Source organism: Ursus arctos, unplaced genomic scaffold, assembly GCF_023065955.2.
Source record: "Ursus arctos isolate Adak ecotype North America unplaced genomic scaffold, UrsArc2.0 scaffold_24, whole genome shotgun sequence".
Lineage (NCBI taxonomy): Eukaryota > Metazoa > Chordata > Mammalia > Carnivora > Ursidae > Ursus > Ursus arctos.
The window spans coordinates 22,954,989-22,973,529 of record NW_026622919.1 but is presented as its reverse complement, the minus strand read 5'-3'; the positions used below and the strand labels follow the sequence as shown (position 1 = coordinate 22,973,529).

Sequence of the window (18,541 nt, the reverse complement as noted above, 5' to 3'; positions counted from 1 at the left end):
GGATATTTCTGAGCAGCTTTTTCTGGTACAGGAACTGAGCTCTGCTCCCCCCGCCTCACTCCCATGCAGGGACGCAGCTCAGGCCACAGCGGGGTGTTTAGCGCTCCTCAGTGGTTCCAGATTGTGGCGCTTGTGCAGGTCTCCTCATACGTAACCGATGGCTCCTGAGAGCCTGCCTCTCGTAAATTACTTCCCACGATGCCTGCGACCACCGCAGAATCCAAGTTTGAATAGAGCAGGAAAAAGGTGTTTGAAAGGCCTGTTCACTCAGCTGCATTTTAATTTCCTTTTCAATCTTGTCCCAATTAATTTCACAGAATTAATCTCACAGAAGCAAACTCGGCAGCATGGAGGCTGTGGTTTTAGTGTGGCGGTCGCTCTGCCTGAACATGAAATAGGAGCTAATATAAAAATCCATCTGCTGTGTTTGAAATACACACCGGCTGCTGCTCAGTCCTGTCTGACATTCCAAACATCAACAGCGGGGAAAAGTGATTGGGGGGTTAGTGGCCATCAGTACTTGGCAGGGGTTCAACAACAGGTGTACTCCAAAAATCCATTCAGCCTGGGCACCAGGCATGACAGGGCAGGTGCTGGAGGACCCTCGTGCGGGAGCGCCGGGCCCTGGCTTCGTTCCTTTGATCTGCGGACCGTGAGGCCCTTCTGCGGACCCACACTGCTGCGGGCATTTATTTTAAGTGGGAGAAAGAGAGGTCAGATAGGAAGCCTCTGTTTGGATAAGATGAGTCACAAGTTCCAACTTTCAAAGAAGTGACTCTCTTCCTGGCTCCAAGGTCTCTCACTAGGGAACCTTCTTTCTAAGTAATAAAGGTGCTCGTTCTACTATGCGAGAGATCTTAAATAAATGCCTATTTAAAAATTAAGCCTCCTGTTCCGGAAGTAACTCATAGTGGCAACGTGAGCTGTCCAGCAGATAGAGGCAAATGAAAGAGAGAAAGAAAAACTCTTTCTCAATTGGTTAGAAAGGAGAAGAGGTCCCTGAATGAGGTCTTCTATTTAGGGTAAACTGAGTCAGCAAGCCACATCTCTTGGGCTTCTGTTGTGTGCCTCGTGAGTTGGCCGTAGGCTCCTCCAAGAGTTGCCCTGCCACTTAAGCCCATGGAGCTCAGCCTCGGAGCAATCAGCTGGGCACCACAGGGTTCTACTTATATGGTGGCTTAGCTGCGGTGGGAGGGTGTTTCCGTGGACCAAACACACCAGCCTTTTGGTTGTTTTCTCTGCCAGTGCAGTTAACATGGAAACAGAGAACCTTACAGGCAAAGTCAAGTTAAACATCAAACACATGATGCTGTAGATGCTTTGGGCCTTTTGAGGATGAGGATAGACTGACTTTGTCACTCTGAGTGACATTTAGCTTCCAGCGTGGTTGAAGCTACTTAAAATTAGGCTGGACCCCAGCTCCAGACCCAACTTCTCGTTACCTGAAGGCAACAGGTCTGTTCCCAGCACCTGGACTGTGTTAACACAACACCGTGTCTGTTATAACGGGGTTTTTAAAGCCCCTGTTCTCCACCTCCTCCCTCAAAGGACTACTTAAAGAAAGTAGACCTTTCCCCTCCCTTGACCCCATGCCCTCCAAAAGAGATGTGTATGTTGTAAAAATTATCTGAATGCAACAGTACTTCCTCTCCTAAGTGTGCTTAGTTGAATGTGATAAAAGCCTCATAAAAACAGATAAGTTAATTCCTTCAATTGCTTTAAATGAAGGGTTGGGTTGGGTTTGGGTTGGGTTTTCTTTCTTTTTTTTTTTTTTTTTTTTTTTTGGTTTTTTAATTTCAGGGCTCTGAGGGAAAGGAGGTGTTTGGTGACATCTAGTGTCCATTTAGGACTTCCTCAGGCACCATTACCCTCAGTTTGGCTGTGTGGGGGGATGGGCAGGGTTATTTGGGAGGTAATTCAGGGGAGTAAGTGGGGAGAATATAGGCCTGGGGCACAGGCTGCCCAAACAGTGTGATGAAACTGATCAATGCCTGTCAAAGAGCAATTATTCACCTCTGACCTAACCAAAGGGGGCGAGTGAGGGGATACCATCGGAAAATATCTTTTCTTATTTATGATGATATGAAAGAGAAGCAGAACCTGTCCCCACCACCCCATTTCATGTTAACAAGCGAGTCAACACTGTGCTGTGATGACGAAGATGATGATGATGATGGTGTTTTCTCTCATTACTAACCCCAATGGGAGTCTACAGAGTTAGGAGGATGGGAATGGGATTTGGGGTCAGCTGGAAGGCAACGGTCATACACCGGTCAAATTCAGTAGAGGCCATTCCTTTCCCCCAGACAGGAACCAATCGTCTAGAACAAACCCTGGCAGCCTCATTCCTTCCAGGTAATTTTTATAAATGAGGGGACACCCCTTCCAAGAGAGGACAAAAGGGAGAGGATGCTTGTGTGTGTGTGTGTGCGTGTGTGTGTGTGCGTGTGTGTGTGTGTGTGTGCATATGCATGCATATAAACCTGCTAACAAGAGCCCCAATTGCCTATCAACCCTATCCTCCAAACTCTGGCCATTTATTATAAAACCCATCTTTTAAAAAGAGAAGTAACGCATTTTCCACTTTACTCCACTTACTCTTAAACTGTTGTCCTGGAGAGGAAGCTTCACTTTCTACACACACACACACACACACACACAGACACGCACATACACACACGCACACACCTTTCAGTCAGGTGGAAAGTCCCAGATCAGATAATTAACTATGAGGCCCACACAGAATTGTTTACCTAGAACCATATAAGCCATGGCAGGGTTAGGCTAATACTCAGAATCGCCCGATGCTTTACAAACTCCAGTGTAAAAAAAAATCCAGCCATTTATTTTGCGGTGAATTTATAACAAATGCTGTTAAAGTCTTCGTCTTCTGACAGAGGTAATAATAAATTCACTGTTAAAGACGGTGGTTTAATTCCTTATACCTCCAATACTGCACAGAATAAACCATATTCATCACTGAGTAATTTTTTACCACATAAATCTTTAAAACTAACCGGTGAAGGCTGTTGAGACTGAAATATTGTGAATTTATTAGATATGCCCATGTAGTATTGGATTCAGAGGTTTCCATTCGAATATATTATGGGGAAAATTTGTGTCTTTAACTGTGACATTCCCTCCATTTCCCACTGCCAGTATTATAACAAGCAGCTCCTCCAGAGTCAACTGCACGTTTATTAGACAGAGATTTAGTAATGAACTCCTCACTAATCTGCCAAAGAGGCTGGATGACATTTCGGTGAGATGCTGTATTTAAAAGGAGTCACAAAAGCTTTGCTTCTGTGTAATAATTTTCTCAAAAGGAGCTCAGCCTCCCCAAACCTCTGTCTGCCAGCGTTTCTTGGTAGTATATGGGTCCAGCTCTCCAACCAAACTAGCAAAATATTAAAAGCAAATTATAACCTCATTGCAAAAGGACAGGGGAGCAACTCCCATGCAGTTTATAGGATTAGTTGGCGGGGTTGGGGGGGGCACTTGGGGTAATTGGTTAGAACACAGAAAAGCTGGAATTAGCAGACATTGCCAGACGTATGGTATTTAAGGGCTAATAAAAAGATTATATTGATTCTGAAACTAGAAATAATAGACAATGGTTTCAGAAACCTTGCTATTTAAAAACTTTCATCTTAACATATGACACATTAAAGATACAATTAAATCCTCAGATTTGAACAAAAATCATTTTACCCTACCATATTAATTTTGAGCAAAAATCTGTGCCTGTTCGATGAGAATATTCTGAACCTTTCTCATGATTTGCTAGTGAAGTGACATTTAAACTAACCAATTGATTATATCAAATTGTAATGCCCTCTCCAGTTTCATTAAGGAAACATTAATATTGCCAGAATGAAAAATATTTTTTCTTTTAGATGCAGAAATGTGCTTTTTTTTTTTTTTTTTTTTTTTAAGCAAAGGGCTTCAGCAGTTTCTCTGCTCCCACTAATACTCTGTATTTGGGAAGAGTTCCAGATACGAAAACTTCCAAGGAGCATTGTGAACTTTAAGATTCTTTTTTAATAAAATCAAATCAAATAGGTTTTTAACTGTTAAACAAAGGAGAAAAATCTCCTGGCGGTGCAACACTGCAGCCCATCAGAATAATTGTTAAAAGACAGAACCCGGCTAGAAAGATAAGCATAATACCAGCAATTAATATTCAGCATTTCACATTATAGTCAAGAGGATGTGTTTTTCTTTGTGATGTGGCTCATAAGCTAAGAGTGTTGGGAGCCAGACTCTGAGCTCTGTCTTCTTTTCGTGCATGAGGATTAAGGAGGAAAAAAACAGCAACAACAATCCTGCTCCATCTGTAAATGAACAAACATCTTGATTTTATAGCTATTTGCTTTGTAAAACTGAGGAATGAAACAAAAATTACTGGATGCCTAAGTAACACTTTAATTCCGAATTCATTTACGCTGTAGCTATGTAGTTGTCACAAACCATAATGCAGTATTTAATTAAAATAACACAAGTGCATCTAGATATGTCCTGGGGTAGCTATCACCAAATTATAGTCTATGCCATCCGTATTTTATTTATGAAATGGCAGATTCTAAGGTGCAACTAGGCTGATACAACAGCATAAACGTTTTCAACCTGCATTTTTATAAAGGCTCCTTTTTTTTTTTTTTTTTTTCCTGCTGTGTCTTTAAATATTTTCCTCCTTCTATCGTTCTGGGTTTTTTTAGTGGGATTGTTTTGATGTCCATAAAGATCTAGCTTTCTAACTCTTGCTTTTCATCTATTGACCTCCTGAGTCTTCTGGCTGTGAAATCCCCCCCCCCCCCCTGTTGTCATGAAAAGGCTTGGGTATTCACAGGAGCCGCAGCAAGCATGGGACATCTTAGCAGAACTTGGACGTGGATTCCAAGAGGGTAGGAAAAAAGCAAACCCTTTTCAGGCTCGGTGTGCTTGTCCCCACACAATCTCCCTTGCACCTTTTTTTTTTTCACCTATAAATACCCATTATAGTTTACACGCTTGCTTGCTCTACTCTGTGGATGTTCACATGCAGACATACTGCTCCTTTTCATAAACGCATAGCATCTATCTTACACGCACCCACCATCTATCTCCTCGTTCACATTGGCTGTCCCATCCACCTCCTTGTCTGCAGAATTATGTTCAGCAAGGTCCCGATTTATAGGAAATAAATAATGAAAATGGAACGGACTGGGAAAGATAATCGAAACATTCAAATTGTTATTTTTCACTGTACTTTCCACAAACAGAGCATCTGTAAACACCTAGCAAAGGTGTTGGCTGATTCCTAAAAAGCAGTGCCTTATGGAACATTCTGACCGGGTGGGTCTCTACATTGAATCTTTTCTGTTCCGTCTCTCTTGCTTTTTGGTGCCCCAAGATCTGGCCGTTTTTAAATGGCAAATGGTGCCGTGCTATTATTTTCATTCTTCCTTCCTGGTTTTGTCATCATTCATCCTCTATAAGACAATCCTAAGAATTTTGAAACAGAAACAATCATTGTAGTCACTTTGTTAAAGAAAATAGCCCTTGCAGTTACTGTATAAAGATATTCCAGTAATGGTATCAGCGGAATCCAGCCTGATCCTGCAGCAAGGGTCTTTTGGAGAGAGGGTTTCTTATACACACTTGTAATTATTTTAGCCCCTTTCACAGGTCACATAGAAAGTTAATTTCAATCGCTGCTAATTTCCGTCCAACAAGAGTGCGGTACTTTAAACCACCCAAAATAATTGGATTCAAAACAAATTTAGGAAATTGAGTGTGTTAGAAAGCAAATAAAAATATCCTTTTGGTAAGGAGGAGGGTGAAAGTAGTAAAAATGGCCTTTTTTCCCCCTCCCTTCTTTCCCCTTCACAACTTTGCCATTAAAGTTGCACCTACAGCTAGAAGTTTGTCCGTGAAAAATGGTCATTTTGTTTCTCTGCTCAAAGAATGTTATTAAAATGCTAATTTAAAAGAAAAAGGAGTTAAATATCTAGCGATGGTGCATTCTAATTGCAACCATAATGAGCTCTCTAAATGTGCGTGCCCCTGACACACACAGAGCATAAACAGCAGTAAACAGATCATTAGTACCCGCGTTCATTTATTCTGGCGACCTTACCATGACCCCACCGAGGGTAGGGTGAAAAGCAGGTGGATCTGGCTGTGACACCCCCTAGAGGGATCCAGGAAATGAAGCTATAAGCGGTTGTCATGGAAACGCCTATGTGTGCAGATGATGTAACACACCGACAGGCTGTAGGGCTCCGCAACTGGGACGTTGCCTTTCCCTCGCCGGAACAATCTTGAGGATTAAATTATTCATTTCTTTAATTCACAAAGCAAAAGGAATCCTAATTTTCTTGGTGATGTGCAACTCTCTTTCATTTGTCTAAGGTCTGAAACGTGGCGACTTGTCATCCCCTCTTTCTCTGAAACCTACCCCGGCTTCCTACATTCTAGCCCCAGATCACTGAATCTGGCAAAATCAAGTTGGGGGGGGCGGGGGGTGGAGGCAGAAATCTGACGCTTAACATCTGTACCTTAAAGAGAGAAAAACCTAAGGTTTGAAGCTGAAATTAGTAATATAGACAGTGTCCCTTTCTGGTGAGGGCATTTAGTTGACCAGGGACCAAATGTATACCTGTCCTGAACGAGATGGCTTTGTCTGGAGCAGGGCAGAGTTAAGCCAATACCCAATGAGAAAAGCATAAAGCAGAGAAGGCACCAGCCCCAAATGAACACATCACCCTAGCAAGGTGCAAGAAAAAGAGATAAGAGAAAACAAGCATCTGCTCACCCCCTCCCATGTCCAATTGAGGGAATCGAGATTAATAAAAATAATTCTTTGGAGAATGATTCCACTCTATCCTACCCTGTTTTGTACCAAACAACCTCAATAACCTTACGGCAATAGTAGAATAACGTTCCTTTTTTTTTTTTTTTTTTTTTTTTAAGGAAACAGAAAAGACGATCTCTGGAAATTATTTTAAAATAAAAAATATCCTGGCCTATACCTCCCCCCCACCCCCCCTCCCCATTGCACTTTAGATGAACCTGTGATATTGTAGCAATGGCCCTTGAAGTGCAGTGGGGAGGTGATTTAGGAGAATATTAAAGGCAATGTGGAGATTCAAGGCGCCTCTCTCAGGGAGATCTGGAGAAATACGCAGCACAGATGGGCCGAGCAGATTAAACATTTCCGTCACATTGTTTCCAAATTGTGTTGTGGTGCCTGAGGCTGGTACTGCGGTCAGAGCAAAACAGAGCGGTGCAGAGCTGTGAGCTGCACAGTTTATGGAATACATATTAATACGCCGGTCTCACATGGTATCACAATTCTATCAGCTCCGAAATGGTGCTGTGTCTATTGTTCCTGAATTCTGCACTTGGCACCTTGTTTTCTCCCATCTGCAAAGTGTTTACCTTCCCTTTATCCTTTCTCTCTTTTTTAGGCAAAGTTCAAGTTGTGTGTTTCTTTCTCATTTCTCTTCTTGCCCTCCCTCTTCCGCTCACAGCTTAGGATTTTTCTCTAGCGCACAGCTTGTGTTTTGCACACACTTTCATCGCCAACACTGTCCAGTGTGTGCACAGGTCCTGCACCCCAGGCTGGCTTTGACGTGATCATTATCCACTCACACCCAGTTCAGGACATGAGCTCCGGGCTTGAGGCTGAATTTCCCCTCGCATCCCAGTGCTCTCAGACCATCCCCCCACCCCCCAGCCCATCTAACTGACACATTCCTCCTCAGAACACTCAACCCTTAGCTATCCAGTTGTCACCTTGTCCCTCCCCCAGACTGCTGTCACTCACCACCCAGGCTTTGCTTGCCCCCTTTCTCACACTCACATGACTTTCCCTCTTCCCCAGTCTAGGCCCGCCAGCCTCCGGGTTAGCAAGTTCCCTGAAATGTTACAATAAATAACACTGGTTCAATTGAGGCAAATTTAATGATTCATTTTTATTATGATTGATAGACCAAAACTCTGAATAATGGAAAAAAGAGAAAATGATTGCCAAGAACTTAAAACATGGTGTCAAACAGCCTGGGGAGGCTGCCAAGCTACCCAAGGTTTCAGCCAAGTGCTGAGCTCCGGGCCTCTGACAGCTTCCAGCCCCACTAATCCACCATCCACCCGACTGACCACTTCCTTTTCCCTTCTGCAAAATCTCCCCACAAAACCACTTATGCTGAAAAATGGGCACCTGCTTGCCTTTAGTGAACAATCCCTGTTCCCAGCCTTGCTTTTCTCAGCAGTTGGAAGGGTGGTAAGTTAGAGCCCTCAATTTATTTAATAATTTATGATATCCTCAGAAAGCATTAAATTTCCAAAGCGGGATTTTGGAAGTAGAGAAATTGTGGGCCAATCCAGAGTAAAAATACAATGTTTTTGGCTGACCCTGGAATATTACCATCTACTCTGCTTAGGAATTCGAATTTCCCATCTTTGCTAATGATAATGTCAGATGCGCAAGCACTGATAAGAGAAATAAGCAATCATAAACCAATAATTCTGTGATTGATTGGCCTTTCCCATACATATATCAAGCTTCTATTGATCTTTCATGTCAGGAGCTGATTGATTGTTCTCTTGAAGAGGAATTCTCTTATTTACAAGCACTGGTATAGTGAACTTTGATGGTTAAAAGAACAAAAGTATGAGACATTTTCCGGGAATCTTGTTCCACAGAGGCTTATCAAAGCCCAATTCAATGTGAAAAGAGAACATTTCTATTACGAACGTTCTCAGGGCAGACAGTGTCGAGCAGCTTGCTCCAAAAGCCATCACGTGGATTTGAATGGGAGCTATTGAGAAGACCCCGCAACTTTTAAGTCACAGCTAAAGAGCTGGTGCCTTAGTGGTACATCTGGAAGTAAGATAACATTGTACATCAATTATACTTCAGTAATAAAGGAAAAAAGAGAGAGAGCAATGGTGCCTTAGAAGGAATGAGCAGGCTTGGTCAGACTTCAGCCTTAGAAGAAGGAGCAGGCTCTGCGGCTGGAGGGCTGAAGCCTAACCCAGCATGGCAGAAACAGGGATTCTTGACTTCCTTTCACTGTACTTTTAAAAGGGGGAAGAGGGGGGAGGAGAGGCCACACTGAGCCAAAGTGCAGATCCAGACCATAAAGACCATTGTATCCACCCACCCACCCACCCACCCCCCGCCGCCCAGAGCACTGGTTCATCAACTGTAGAGGTTTCATAAACCCTTCGAGAATCTGATGAAAGTTCTGGACCTCACCCCAGGAATAAGATATATGTACACACAAAATGTACATGTGCACACAAAATTTCACACCAATTTCAAGGAGTTCAGAAATCCCTTCATGTCCACCCATGGACAGGCCAGGGGTTCACAGACTCCAGTTTAAGAATCTGTGTCCTAGAGGATGGATCTTTCCTTTTGTTGGAACAGCCTAGGATTCACTGAGCCTAGAAATTGAATTCTCATCCCAAGACAGGATGGTCATTCCAGGTCATGTCTGTGCTACTCCAGGGGAGCCATGGAAGAGCTTATACAAATAGGAACCAGCAGGGAGGAGAGAAATTAAAATGTAGCAATCATGGAGTAGGGGTATTTAATCTCTTTTAAGGCTTATGATAGGCGCCTGCTGGTTTTCCCCCTGATATCCCCTGACACCTACTGACAGGGTATTTGCAGCACCACACAGGGACTCAGGGCCCTGTGACAGGAGGAGCACTGAGGAGGTCCATGATAGTCTTGAAACCATAAACAGCAATAGGAAACCACTGGAGGCAGAGTCAAGCTGTGCGACATGCCCGTGGTTGGTGGCCATACTGCTTTTTGTTTATAGAATTTGCTATTCTTTTTATGGCAGGTTTGGTAGGGTTGTTTGTTTGTTTTTTTCCTTGTTGATGGAGATTAGCAGCATAAATCCTTTTATGGCAGTGTGTAATCCCCCATAAACACTTCTGATTGTTGCTGATGGTGAGCACTGTGTCTATTTCAAGTTCACTCAATGTTCTGCTCATCTAGGCCAATAGCTTCTCCAACTAGATAAGGGAGTCCAAGTAGTCAACCTTTACTTTCAAGACTCCTTCATTTGGGGAGTTCAAGGAGGTGGAACAGGGTTGGTGTTGAGGGAAACGGATGTCTAATCAAGCTTAGAAATATTTATGATGAGAACAAACTGCACGGTGCACTGTTTTTGAGTGAAAAGCTTCTAGAAAGACTTCATGACAATAGGCAAGAGCTGATGTAGAGGATTTGTTTGCTTTTTTTACAACAGCTTTTTATATTCTTACCGAAAGGATCTTCGGTTAACAAGGTTGTGTAATTAACCCCTTAGCTCTACCATACACAAGGTGTATAGAGTTCAGGAGTGCAAAGCCTGTGCAGTTCCGATCCCTTCCCGTGGTAGGCATGTATCCCCACCTTGGAGGCAAAGCCACTTCTGCATTGAAGATTTCAGGTCTCCCGGGAGTGTCTCAGCATTTTTCTGGTCTTTCTAAACATCTGGGCAGGAGAAGTCAAACTTTATTGAAAACGTTGATCCCAGGAATTCAGTCCTCTCTGCCATCCCAAAACTATAACCCAAGAATCAGCAACTTAATAAAAATGCAGTAAATTAGCACCTCTAGACAAGAGCAGAGTTCATTCAGAGCTGGGGTCTGCCTGGCTGAGCCAGTACTCTCTCCATTTTAATAGTTTAATAAAAATTAGCATAATTAACGAACATCTGTATGATCCAGAGTGGTGCAATTTGGCACTTGGAAACGAGGGCTTAAACATGATTGCTGTGAGTTTAATGTTGTTTTAATTCTTTCTGGCACTGTGCAGTGAAATAAACGTTTGGTGGTGATAGTTCTTGGCCGGATCTCATTTGCATTTTTCTCCCTTTGATTATGAGCAATTGTGGACTCCCCAGCAATTCATCAAAGTAGAAATTATTTTAAAATACCTCGTGGTGTTCAGACTGGGCTGGAGCAATGCATGGGAGGTGGCAGTGGAAGAGAAGGCTAGAAATTTTCCATTCATGCTTTAAACATCTCAGCCCTGAAGCCCTTTTTGGGTCTCCAGCCAAGGGATGAAATCTGGAAAAGCCAGTCAGATCCCAAGACCTGTAGGTGCTTTGATTAAGCTCCTAGGCTCCCACAGCAGGGTACTTACAGTCTCTGAGACTGTGCCGTCCTCCTTACTCTCTGCCTGCGCTTTTGTTTTGAAGGGCAGAGAGTTGATCTCACTCATTTCGGTTCTCAGCACCGTGGTGAGGCTTCCACATCTGCGGTCGGCAGGGTCAGTGTTCCCCTCGAGCAAGAGCACACGGACTGGGAGCCTGGTCTTTGCAGGTGTCCTGCTGAGCCTCATCTGCTTCCCGTGTGCACCCTCTTTGGCTTGGCAGGGATCACCTTCCCCAGGCTTGGTCCCTACTCCGGGCATTACGGCGGAAGGCGGATGCTACGGAGCATGAGCCAAAGTCAGGAGTCTCGAACGGTCCCTAGGGAGGGAATGCCCGGTCTGAGACCCTCCAGTGATGAAGATGACACCATATGGCAGGTGGAAGACCACCCTTCACACATGTGTCAGCAAGTTGACTTTCATCAAAAGACTATCAGACAACACTATGCCCAACCTCCGCCTGTGAGGGAGCAGAAGAGCTAAAGCTAGGGTTTTTATGAGTAACCGTGAGAGAGGAAGACGGAGTACGTGTCTCCCCTTCACAGCAAGGCTTTGTGGAAATGGCGTTCCAGCAACATGCTAAGCGAAAGGAAACACTACAAGAAAACTTAAGGCAGAAACTGCCCTAACTTCAGCGTTGGAAAATGGACAGTAACATAACTTGTACGGAGAGGAGCTTAAAACATCCTGACAGGCAGAGGCTGAGGAGCTCTGGGTAATTTCCCACAAGGCAGTGCAGACTGTACAGAGAAGTTGGCCTGGGGAAGAATGGGGGGCATGAGAAGGTGTGGGGAGACAGTGGGCTGGATGGTAGACACGTGCAGTTACGTAAGACTGGCTCTTAAAAGGTAATTTCTTATTCTTTTTAGGATCAACTCAGCCTCCCTTGTCATGGCATTTGAGACGCTTTTCATGGTATTTAGGGAGCCATTTGGGGAAACCGTCTCCAAAGGCAGTTGCTCTCTTCCTGCCACAACCAGTTCATTCACCAAGGGAATATCTTGGAGTTAGTTGTAACTAAATCTGCTCCACTGAAAGAATAAATCCCACTGCTCCCCTCGTTTCTTCATAACCTCATTTAACAAGGATTTTTTGGTCCCTGTCTATGCCGGCTACCATGCTGAGTGCTGGGAGTACAAGAGAAAACAAAACCAACAAAGTTCCAGCTCTCACAGGACTTTCCACTAGTGACTGGCAGCGAGACAAAGGCAGGCAGATACTAAGCAGCCTGATGAACTCATTCCCGGGGAAGCACAGGGTACAGTCCACAGTACACAGTACACACAGAGAAAGGCAAAGAGAAGCTTCTAGAGAGTCTAGAGAAACCCGGGAATTGAGATCTGAAGACTGCTGAGGAGTGAACCCCATGAAAGGGAGAAGGGAAATAGAAGCTAGACGGGCAGAGGAAAGGCTCCAAGGTAAGGGAGCCTGCGGCCCACAGGAGTAGCAGAGACAAATTCTGTTTTACTAAGGGTCCATTAGATTGAGGAGGTAAATGACAATGCTGAACAGTGAACAGGACCAGCTCATGCACAGCCTTGTCCACCTTAGTAAGACATTGACAAGAGGCAGTGGGAACCCACTTGAAGGTTTCAAGCAGAGCAGTGATTTTTATCAATGGGCATTAAAATGATTCTGCCTCCAAAATGAAGACTAGATTGGAGGGGAACAAGAATGGAGCTACAGACACGAGCTTGGAGGTTGTTTCTGTAGTCCTCATGAGAAATGACAGTGACATGACTAGGGTATTGGCAATGGGAATGGAGAGAAGTGGATGGATTCCAGTAATACTCTGAAGAGATAATCAACAGAACTCAAGAATGACGGAAGAGGAAGGTGCGACTGGAAATGACTCTTGAGTTTCCGGCTTGATTAACTGAGTGCATAGTGCTACCATCCACTGAGACAGAGAACATAGGAGGTAGAGCTGGTTGGGAGTAGGAATGGAGACAGAGGCAGAATGATGGGTTCAATTTAGGGTATATTGAGTTTGAGCAGCTTAAAGGACATGCGCTTGGGTTTTAGGGTCCAACACTTAGATCTGGGCTGGAGCTGTGGTTGTGAGTCATTTATATGGTGGCTAAAGCACAGAGGTATATCAGATTGCTCAAGGAAAGCACACCAAGTCAGAAGAGGGCCATGACAGAATGCTGGAAACAACCACATCGAAAGGAAGGGTAGAGAAAGAGGAGCTTGCAAAGGAGAATAAGCAGCAACCAAAGAGGCAAGAGGGAAACCCGGAGACTATAATTATCATAGAAACTAAGAAAAGAAAATCTCTCAAGAAGGGTCCATAATGCCAGCACTGCTGAAAGATCAAGTACGTTAAGGACCGAGAAATGCCATAGAATTTGAGCAATCGGAGGTTATAGGAGACCATGGAGAAAAAGTCTAAGTGGAATGAAAGGAGCAGAAGCCTGAGTAGAGTGGCTTGAAGATGGAATAGAAAGCAAGAAGCTGGGGTAGAAACTGAAGTAAATTCTTTCAGTAAGTTTGACCGTGAATTAGGATAGTTCAGTAGAAATGGAAAGCAGGCATGAGGTGGGGACTATTTAATCATTGTTTCCAAAGACTAAAGAAACTGGAACACATTTCTTGCTGATGGAAGGAGCCATTTACATTAGAGGCAGAGTTCAGACTCCACAGAACCTCACCTCTAAGAAATAGAGAAAGTGGAAGGGTTACAAGGACATGTTACGAGGGATAGTCTTTTTTTTTTTTTTTTTAAGATTTTATTTTATTTATGTGACAGAGAGACAGCCAGCGAGAGAGGGAACACAGCAGGGGAGAGGGAGAGGAAGAAGCAGGCTCCCAGCCGAGGAGCCCGATGTGGGACTCGATCCCGGAACGCCGGGATCACACCCTGAGCCGAAGGCAGACGCTTAATGACTGCACTACCCAGGCGCCCCGAGGGATAGTCTTCAACCATAGCTGTGGGACCTTTTGCTCTCCTAGTTTAGTTTTCTGGAGGAGCAGGGATAATACCATCTCTCCCCTATGTTGTGGGAATATAAATGTCTGATGCATAGTAGGTGCTCTAAACCTTAGATTCTTCCCCCAGAAGAAGTGGGAGGTTGACAGGCACATCAGTAATGACAGGCAGGACATACGAGCCCACATGACGCTCTTATGTACACATGATGAGAGAGTCTTAAACCAGAGGAGGGGCGCCTCCCTCACTTTAATGAGAAGGGGGGGGTGGTTGTCAATACAGGTAAGTTCCTCTTTTGGTGGCTGAAGGTTAACACATCTGATGGCTTCTCTTTTCTTTTTGAAGGTGGAAAAGAGGTCATCTGCTGGGAGGGTGGGGGAAGCAGATCTGGAGGAGGGGAGATACGTTCTCCAAAGGAAAAGTAGGATAACCAGTTGGCCTGGAATTGTATTGTGTCACCAGCCTGGTTTTCTTTCTTCCTTTCCCTTTTTTCCTAGTAGAATTCAACAGCCAAGTGTGTAAAAAGGGAGTTAGCTTCATGGTACCCCAAACGCAGTTGAACTGGAGTACGTGGTATTCCCTCTGTATTCCCAAATTTAACTTCCTTCAAAAGAAAGAAAATATTTTCTGGTGCTTTCAAAAGCAGTCCCATAGTGTTTAACATCTGCTGTGCTTTTGAAAATCTCTTTTATATTCAAGGCGCCCCACTTCCAACCCTGTGATCACCCCCCTTCTTTTACACCCTCTCATTCCCTTTCTTTTTGTTTGCCCCTCTCTGGGGTTCCTGTGTCCTGCCGGTCGTTACTGATGTGCCTGTCAACCTCCCATCTCTTCTGGGGGAAGAATCTAATGTTTAGAGCACCTACTATGCATCAGACATTTATATTCCCACAACTTAGGAGAGAGATGATATTATCCCTACTCTTCCAGAAAAGGAAGTTAAAACTAGGAAAGCATAAGGTCACACAGCTACTAAATGACCAAGTGGGGATTGGATCCCAGCCTGTCTGACTCCAAAGCCCATTACTCTATGCTATAAGCTCCTAGGGAGCAGGCAATGCTCTGATTCATCATTATGTATCTCATGGGAACTCAAACAGCACTTTGCACATAGACGATGCTTGGTAAATATTATTGATTTGAACTATGACCTGACTCCCTGAATATCGTTAGTGCCCCGGCATTTAGGATGTGTCCAACTTTCTCAGAAGAAGCCATTCCACTCTGCTTGATAAAAGACATGCTCTTTGGGTTCAGCAATAATATCGAATGTACTAGGTTTACAATGTAGACAGGCAGACAGCAAAAGGAAGGTAGAGTTTGCTTTCCTCCTCTAGATTTTTTTAATTTAATAATCCCATCAGGGGTGTTACCAAGTCATACTGCAGTGTCGATAAAGAAACCACCCAACATAATCTCCCGTGCAATCGCTGTCAGACATGAACAGAAACGTGACTGAATTCCAACTGAAACCACCCTCTTTTCATTTTTCAGGAATATAACATGTATGGCTGGTGGGTAGGAGAACTGAACAGCCTCATTGGGATTGTTCCAAAGGAGTATCTCACCACTGCCTTTGAAATGGAAGAAATATGAAGCCCAGGTATCAAAACTGTCGCCAGTAAATCGTTGGTCATGCCTTCATTTCTCTGTGAGGGACGAGAGTTGCCAGTGAAGTGGCTTTTCTTCGTCTCCACAGATGATGTTAATGATTTACCACTGAACAAAGATGAAGCTGGAATTGTTTTTCCTAAATTGGGGACTGTGTCAGTTGGGATTAGGTTTAATGACATGTGAAAGAAAACTCAAAATAACAATGATTTAATTAACACAGAAATTTATTTTTCTCTTCTCTAAAAATCTGGAGGTAAATGATCCAAGGTACCCAGGTTCCAGATATCTTCCCTTTTTGCTCCACTGCGTGTGGCCAACGTTCTGCTACCTTATGGCCCAAGATGGATACTCCAGCTCCAGCTATCATGTCTGTACCCTACACAGCAGGAAAGACCAAATGACGGGAGAAGGGCACATCCGCTTCTTTTAAGGACATTTCACAGAGGTTGAACACACCGCTGCTTACATTCCATTGGCCAGAACTTGGACAGACAGATAGACTTATTCTAAGTAGAACCTGTGTTCAGCTTAAAAGTGGAGAGGGGAGAGGATTCATTAATAAATAAAAAAGGGGAGAATGGATATTCGGGGACAACTAGGAATTTTTGCCACCAGGATGGGTCTGGCTTTCTTTATCCCCAGCTCTCAAATCCAGAGCACCATTTCCCCCAAGTGCCCACGTATCACGATATGGTTGGCCAAGACTAGGAATCCAGTATGAAGATTCCTATGGAACATAATCAAATTAACATTTAGGTAATAAAGAAAATGGCTTGTGTTTTATGAGCAAGAACCACATCATATTTAAAACAGTAGAGTGAGTGCCTGCTTTGTGTGGGATAGCAATAGGAATTGCTTTGGTGCAGAGTGGCTTTTGTTTAGAATTAGGATGGTGATGGAGGGCACCCAAGGCTAGCATGATGTCTCTAGCTCCTTCTTCTGGCCTGAAATGGAAGCACCCTTTACTGCTGGGGGTGAAGGATGACTTGCATAACAGCGACACAAACTATCCTTGGAATCTTCCAGACCAGGGCCCCCTGTAGTGTCAGCAGCCTCTGAGCGGATTCATTTAGGAGGATACATAAGTATAGATCTTACTCTGCAATGCCCTTATACAACCATAAAGCACCAGCTTGGGCCTGTTGCTCAAGGTTTGACATTATGACTTTCCTGATGAGAACTCCATTTCCCGGCCATGAATGCAGAAGCGTTGGGATTTTTCTGTCAAATCTAAACACATTCGCTCTGCTTCACTTTGTCATTTAATGACACGGTTGTTTATCTCCTCTTCTCTTTGACCCAACAACTCTACAGCTAAGAATTAATTCTATAGCCACACTTGCACACATGCAAAAGGATATACACACGGGGCGCCTGCCTGGCTCAGTCGGTGAAATGTGTGACTCTTGATCTCAGGGTTGTGAGTTCGAGCCCCACATTGGGTGTAGAGAGTACTCAAAAATAAAATCTTAAAAAAAAGAGAAAAAAAAAAAGGATGTACACACAAGGTTACTTGTCTGTAATAGCAAACCACGAGAAATGACCTAAATGTTCAGCAGAGACCTGGCCAGATAACCGTAGTACATGCATAGAATTAAATACTGTGCAACAGTAAAAAAAAAAAAAAAAAAAAAAAAAAGGAAGCTCTCTGCCTGATGTTGGTAAGAAAAAAAAAAAAAAGTGACGCCTGGGTGGATCAGTCTGTTAAGCGTCTGCCTTCGGCTCAGGTCATAATCCCAGGGTCTTGGGATCAAGTCCCTCATCGGGCTCCTTGCTCAGCAGGGAGCCTGCTTCTCCCTCTGCCTTCTTGTGCGTGCTCTCTCTCTCTCTCTGGTAAATGAATAAATAAAATCTGAAAAAAAAAAGGAAAAAAAGCAGCAAAGAAGGGTAGGCTTAATATGTTCCATTTGTGTGAAAAGGGCATCTCCAGGGGCACCTGGCTGGCTCAGTCCATAGAGCACGCAACTCGTGATCTCAGGGTCATGAGTTCAAGCCCCATGTTGGGTGTAGAGCTTACTGAAAAAGGGGGGGGGTCTCCAGTTGTTTCTGTGTGCAGAAGATATCTCTGGAAGGGCAGAGACAATAGCATTGGTCGCCTCCAAGGACAGAGAAAGTGCTTGACTGGGAGGGTAGGAGGGAGACACTCTTTACTTTGTGTCTTTTTATACCATCTTTGTTTTGAATCGTAAAAGCAAATTTATGTATTTTTCCTTCTTTAGGACACATATCCTTGTCTCTGGGCTGCCTTTATGAAGAAACCGACCATCAGGAGTTCCTGTCCCTACCCCCGCCACCCCACCAACATCATGGACCCTTCTCTTTACTGAAGAGACCCAAGCTTCTGACACCTTGTAGTAACTGAAAACCGCCAGTAAGACGAGTGGGAGAAGGCACGGTCAGCAGACCTGTTACTACACCTGCCTTGTCACAGCTCATTCCACCTTCTTTTTTTTTTTTATCCCGCTTTAACCACGTCCACACGTCCACTTCTGCCTTCTCCACAGGCTTGTCACAGAGAAGGCGGAGAGAAGGAAATCTTCAGAGGAGGAAGTTGCTAGTTGTTTCAGCTGACTGGAAAAGCATAAATAAACTGCATATTTGATTCCTGCCAGTGTGTGATAGTGTCAAATTTCTTTTTGCGGTGGTATCAGAAAGGCTGGTTCTGGGCATTCCTGCCACCTCCAGACAAAGTAGAAAAGGACAGCCAGAGAGAAAACAAAAACCCAGACAGAGGAGGGGCCTTGCGATTATCTTCCAGGGCAGAATCATCCCTAGAACCCGAGCCTGCCTGCTTTCTGGTTGGCTTCTGAGACTTCCTCTGGCTGCCTACTTGGTTGTTTTCCCTTATGTGC

At 44.1% G+C, this 18,541-nt stretch overlaps 1 protein-coding gene across 1 annotated transcript in view; it reads left to right on the top strand.

Moving 5' to 3' along the window:
* SKAP1 (src kinase associated phosphoprotein 1) overlaps positions 1-18,297 on the top strand; it is a 266,257-nt gene extending 247,960 nt beyond the window's left edge. Inside the window, exons 12-13 of the mRNA XM_057318109.1 lie at positions 15,570-15,678; positions 17,909-18,297. Coding sequence (XP_057174092.1) covers positions 15,570-15,671 — 102 coding nt within the window. The 3' untranslated portion in view covers positions 15,672-15,678; positions 17,909-18,297. The remainder of the gene's footprint in view (positions 1-15,569; positions 15,679-17,908) is intronic.
* Positions 18,298-18,541: the final 244 nt, after the last annotated feature.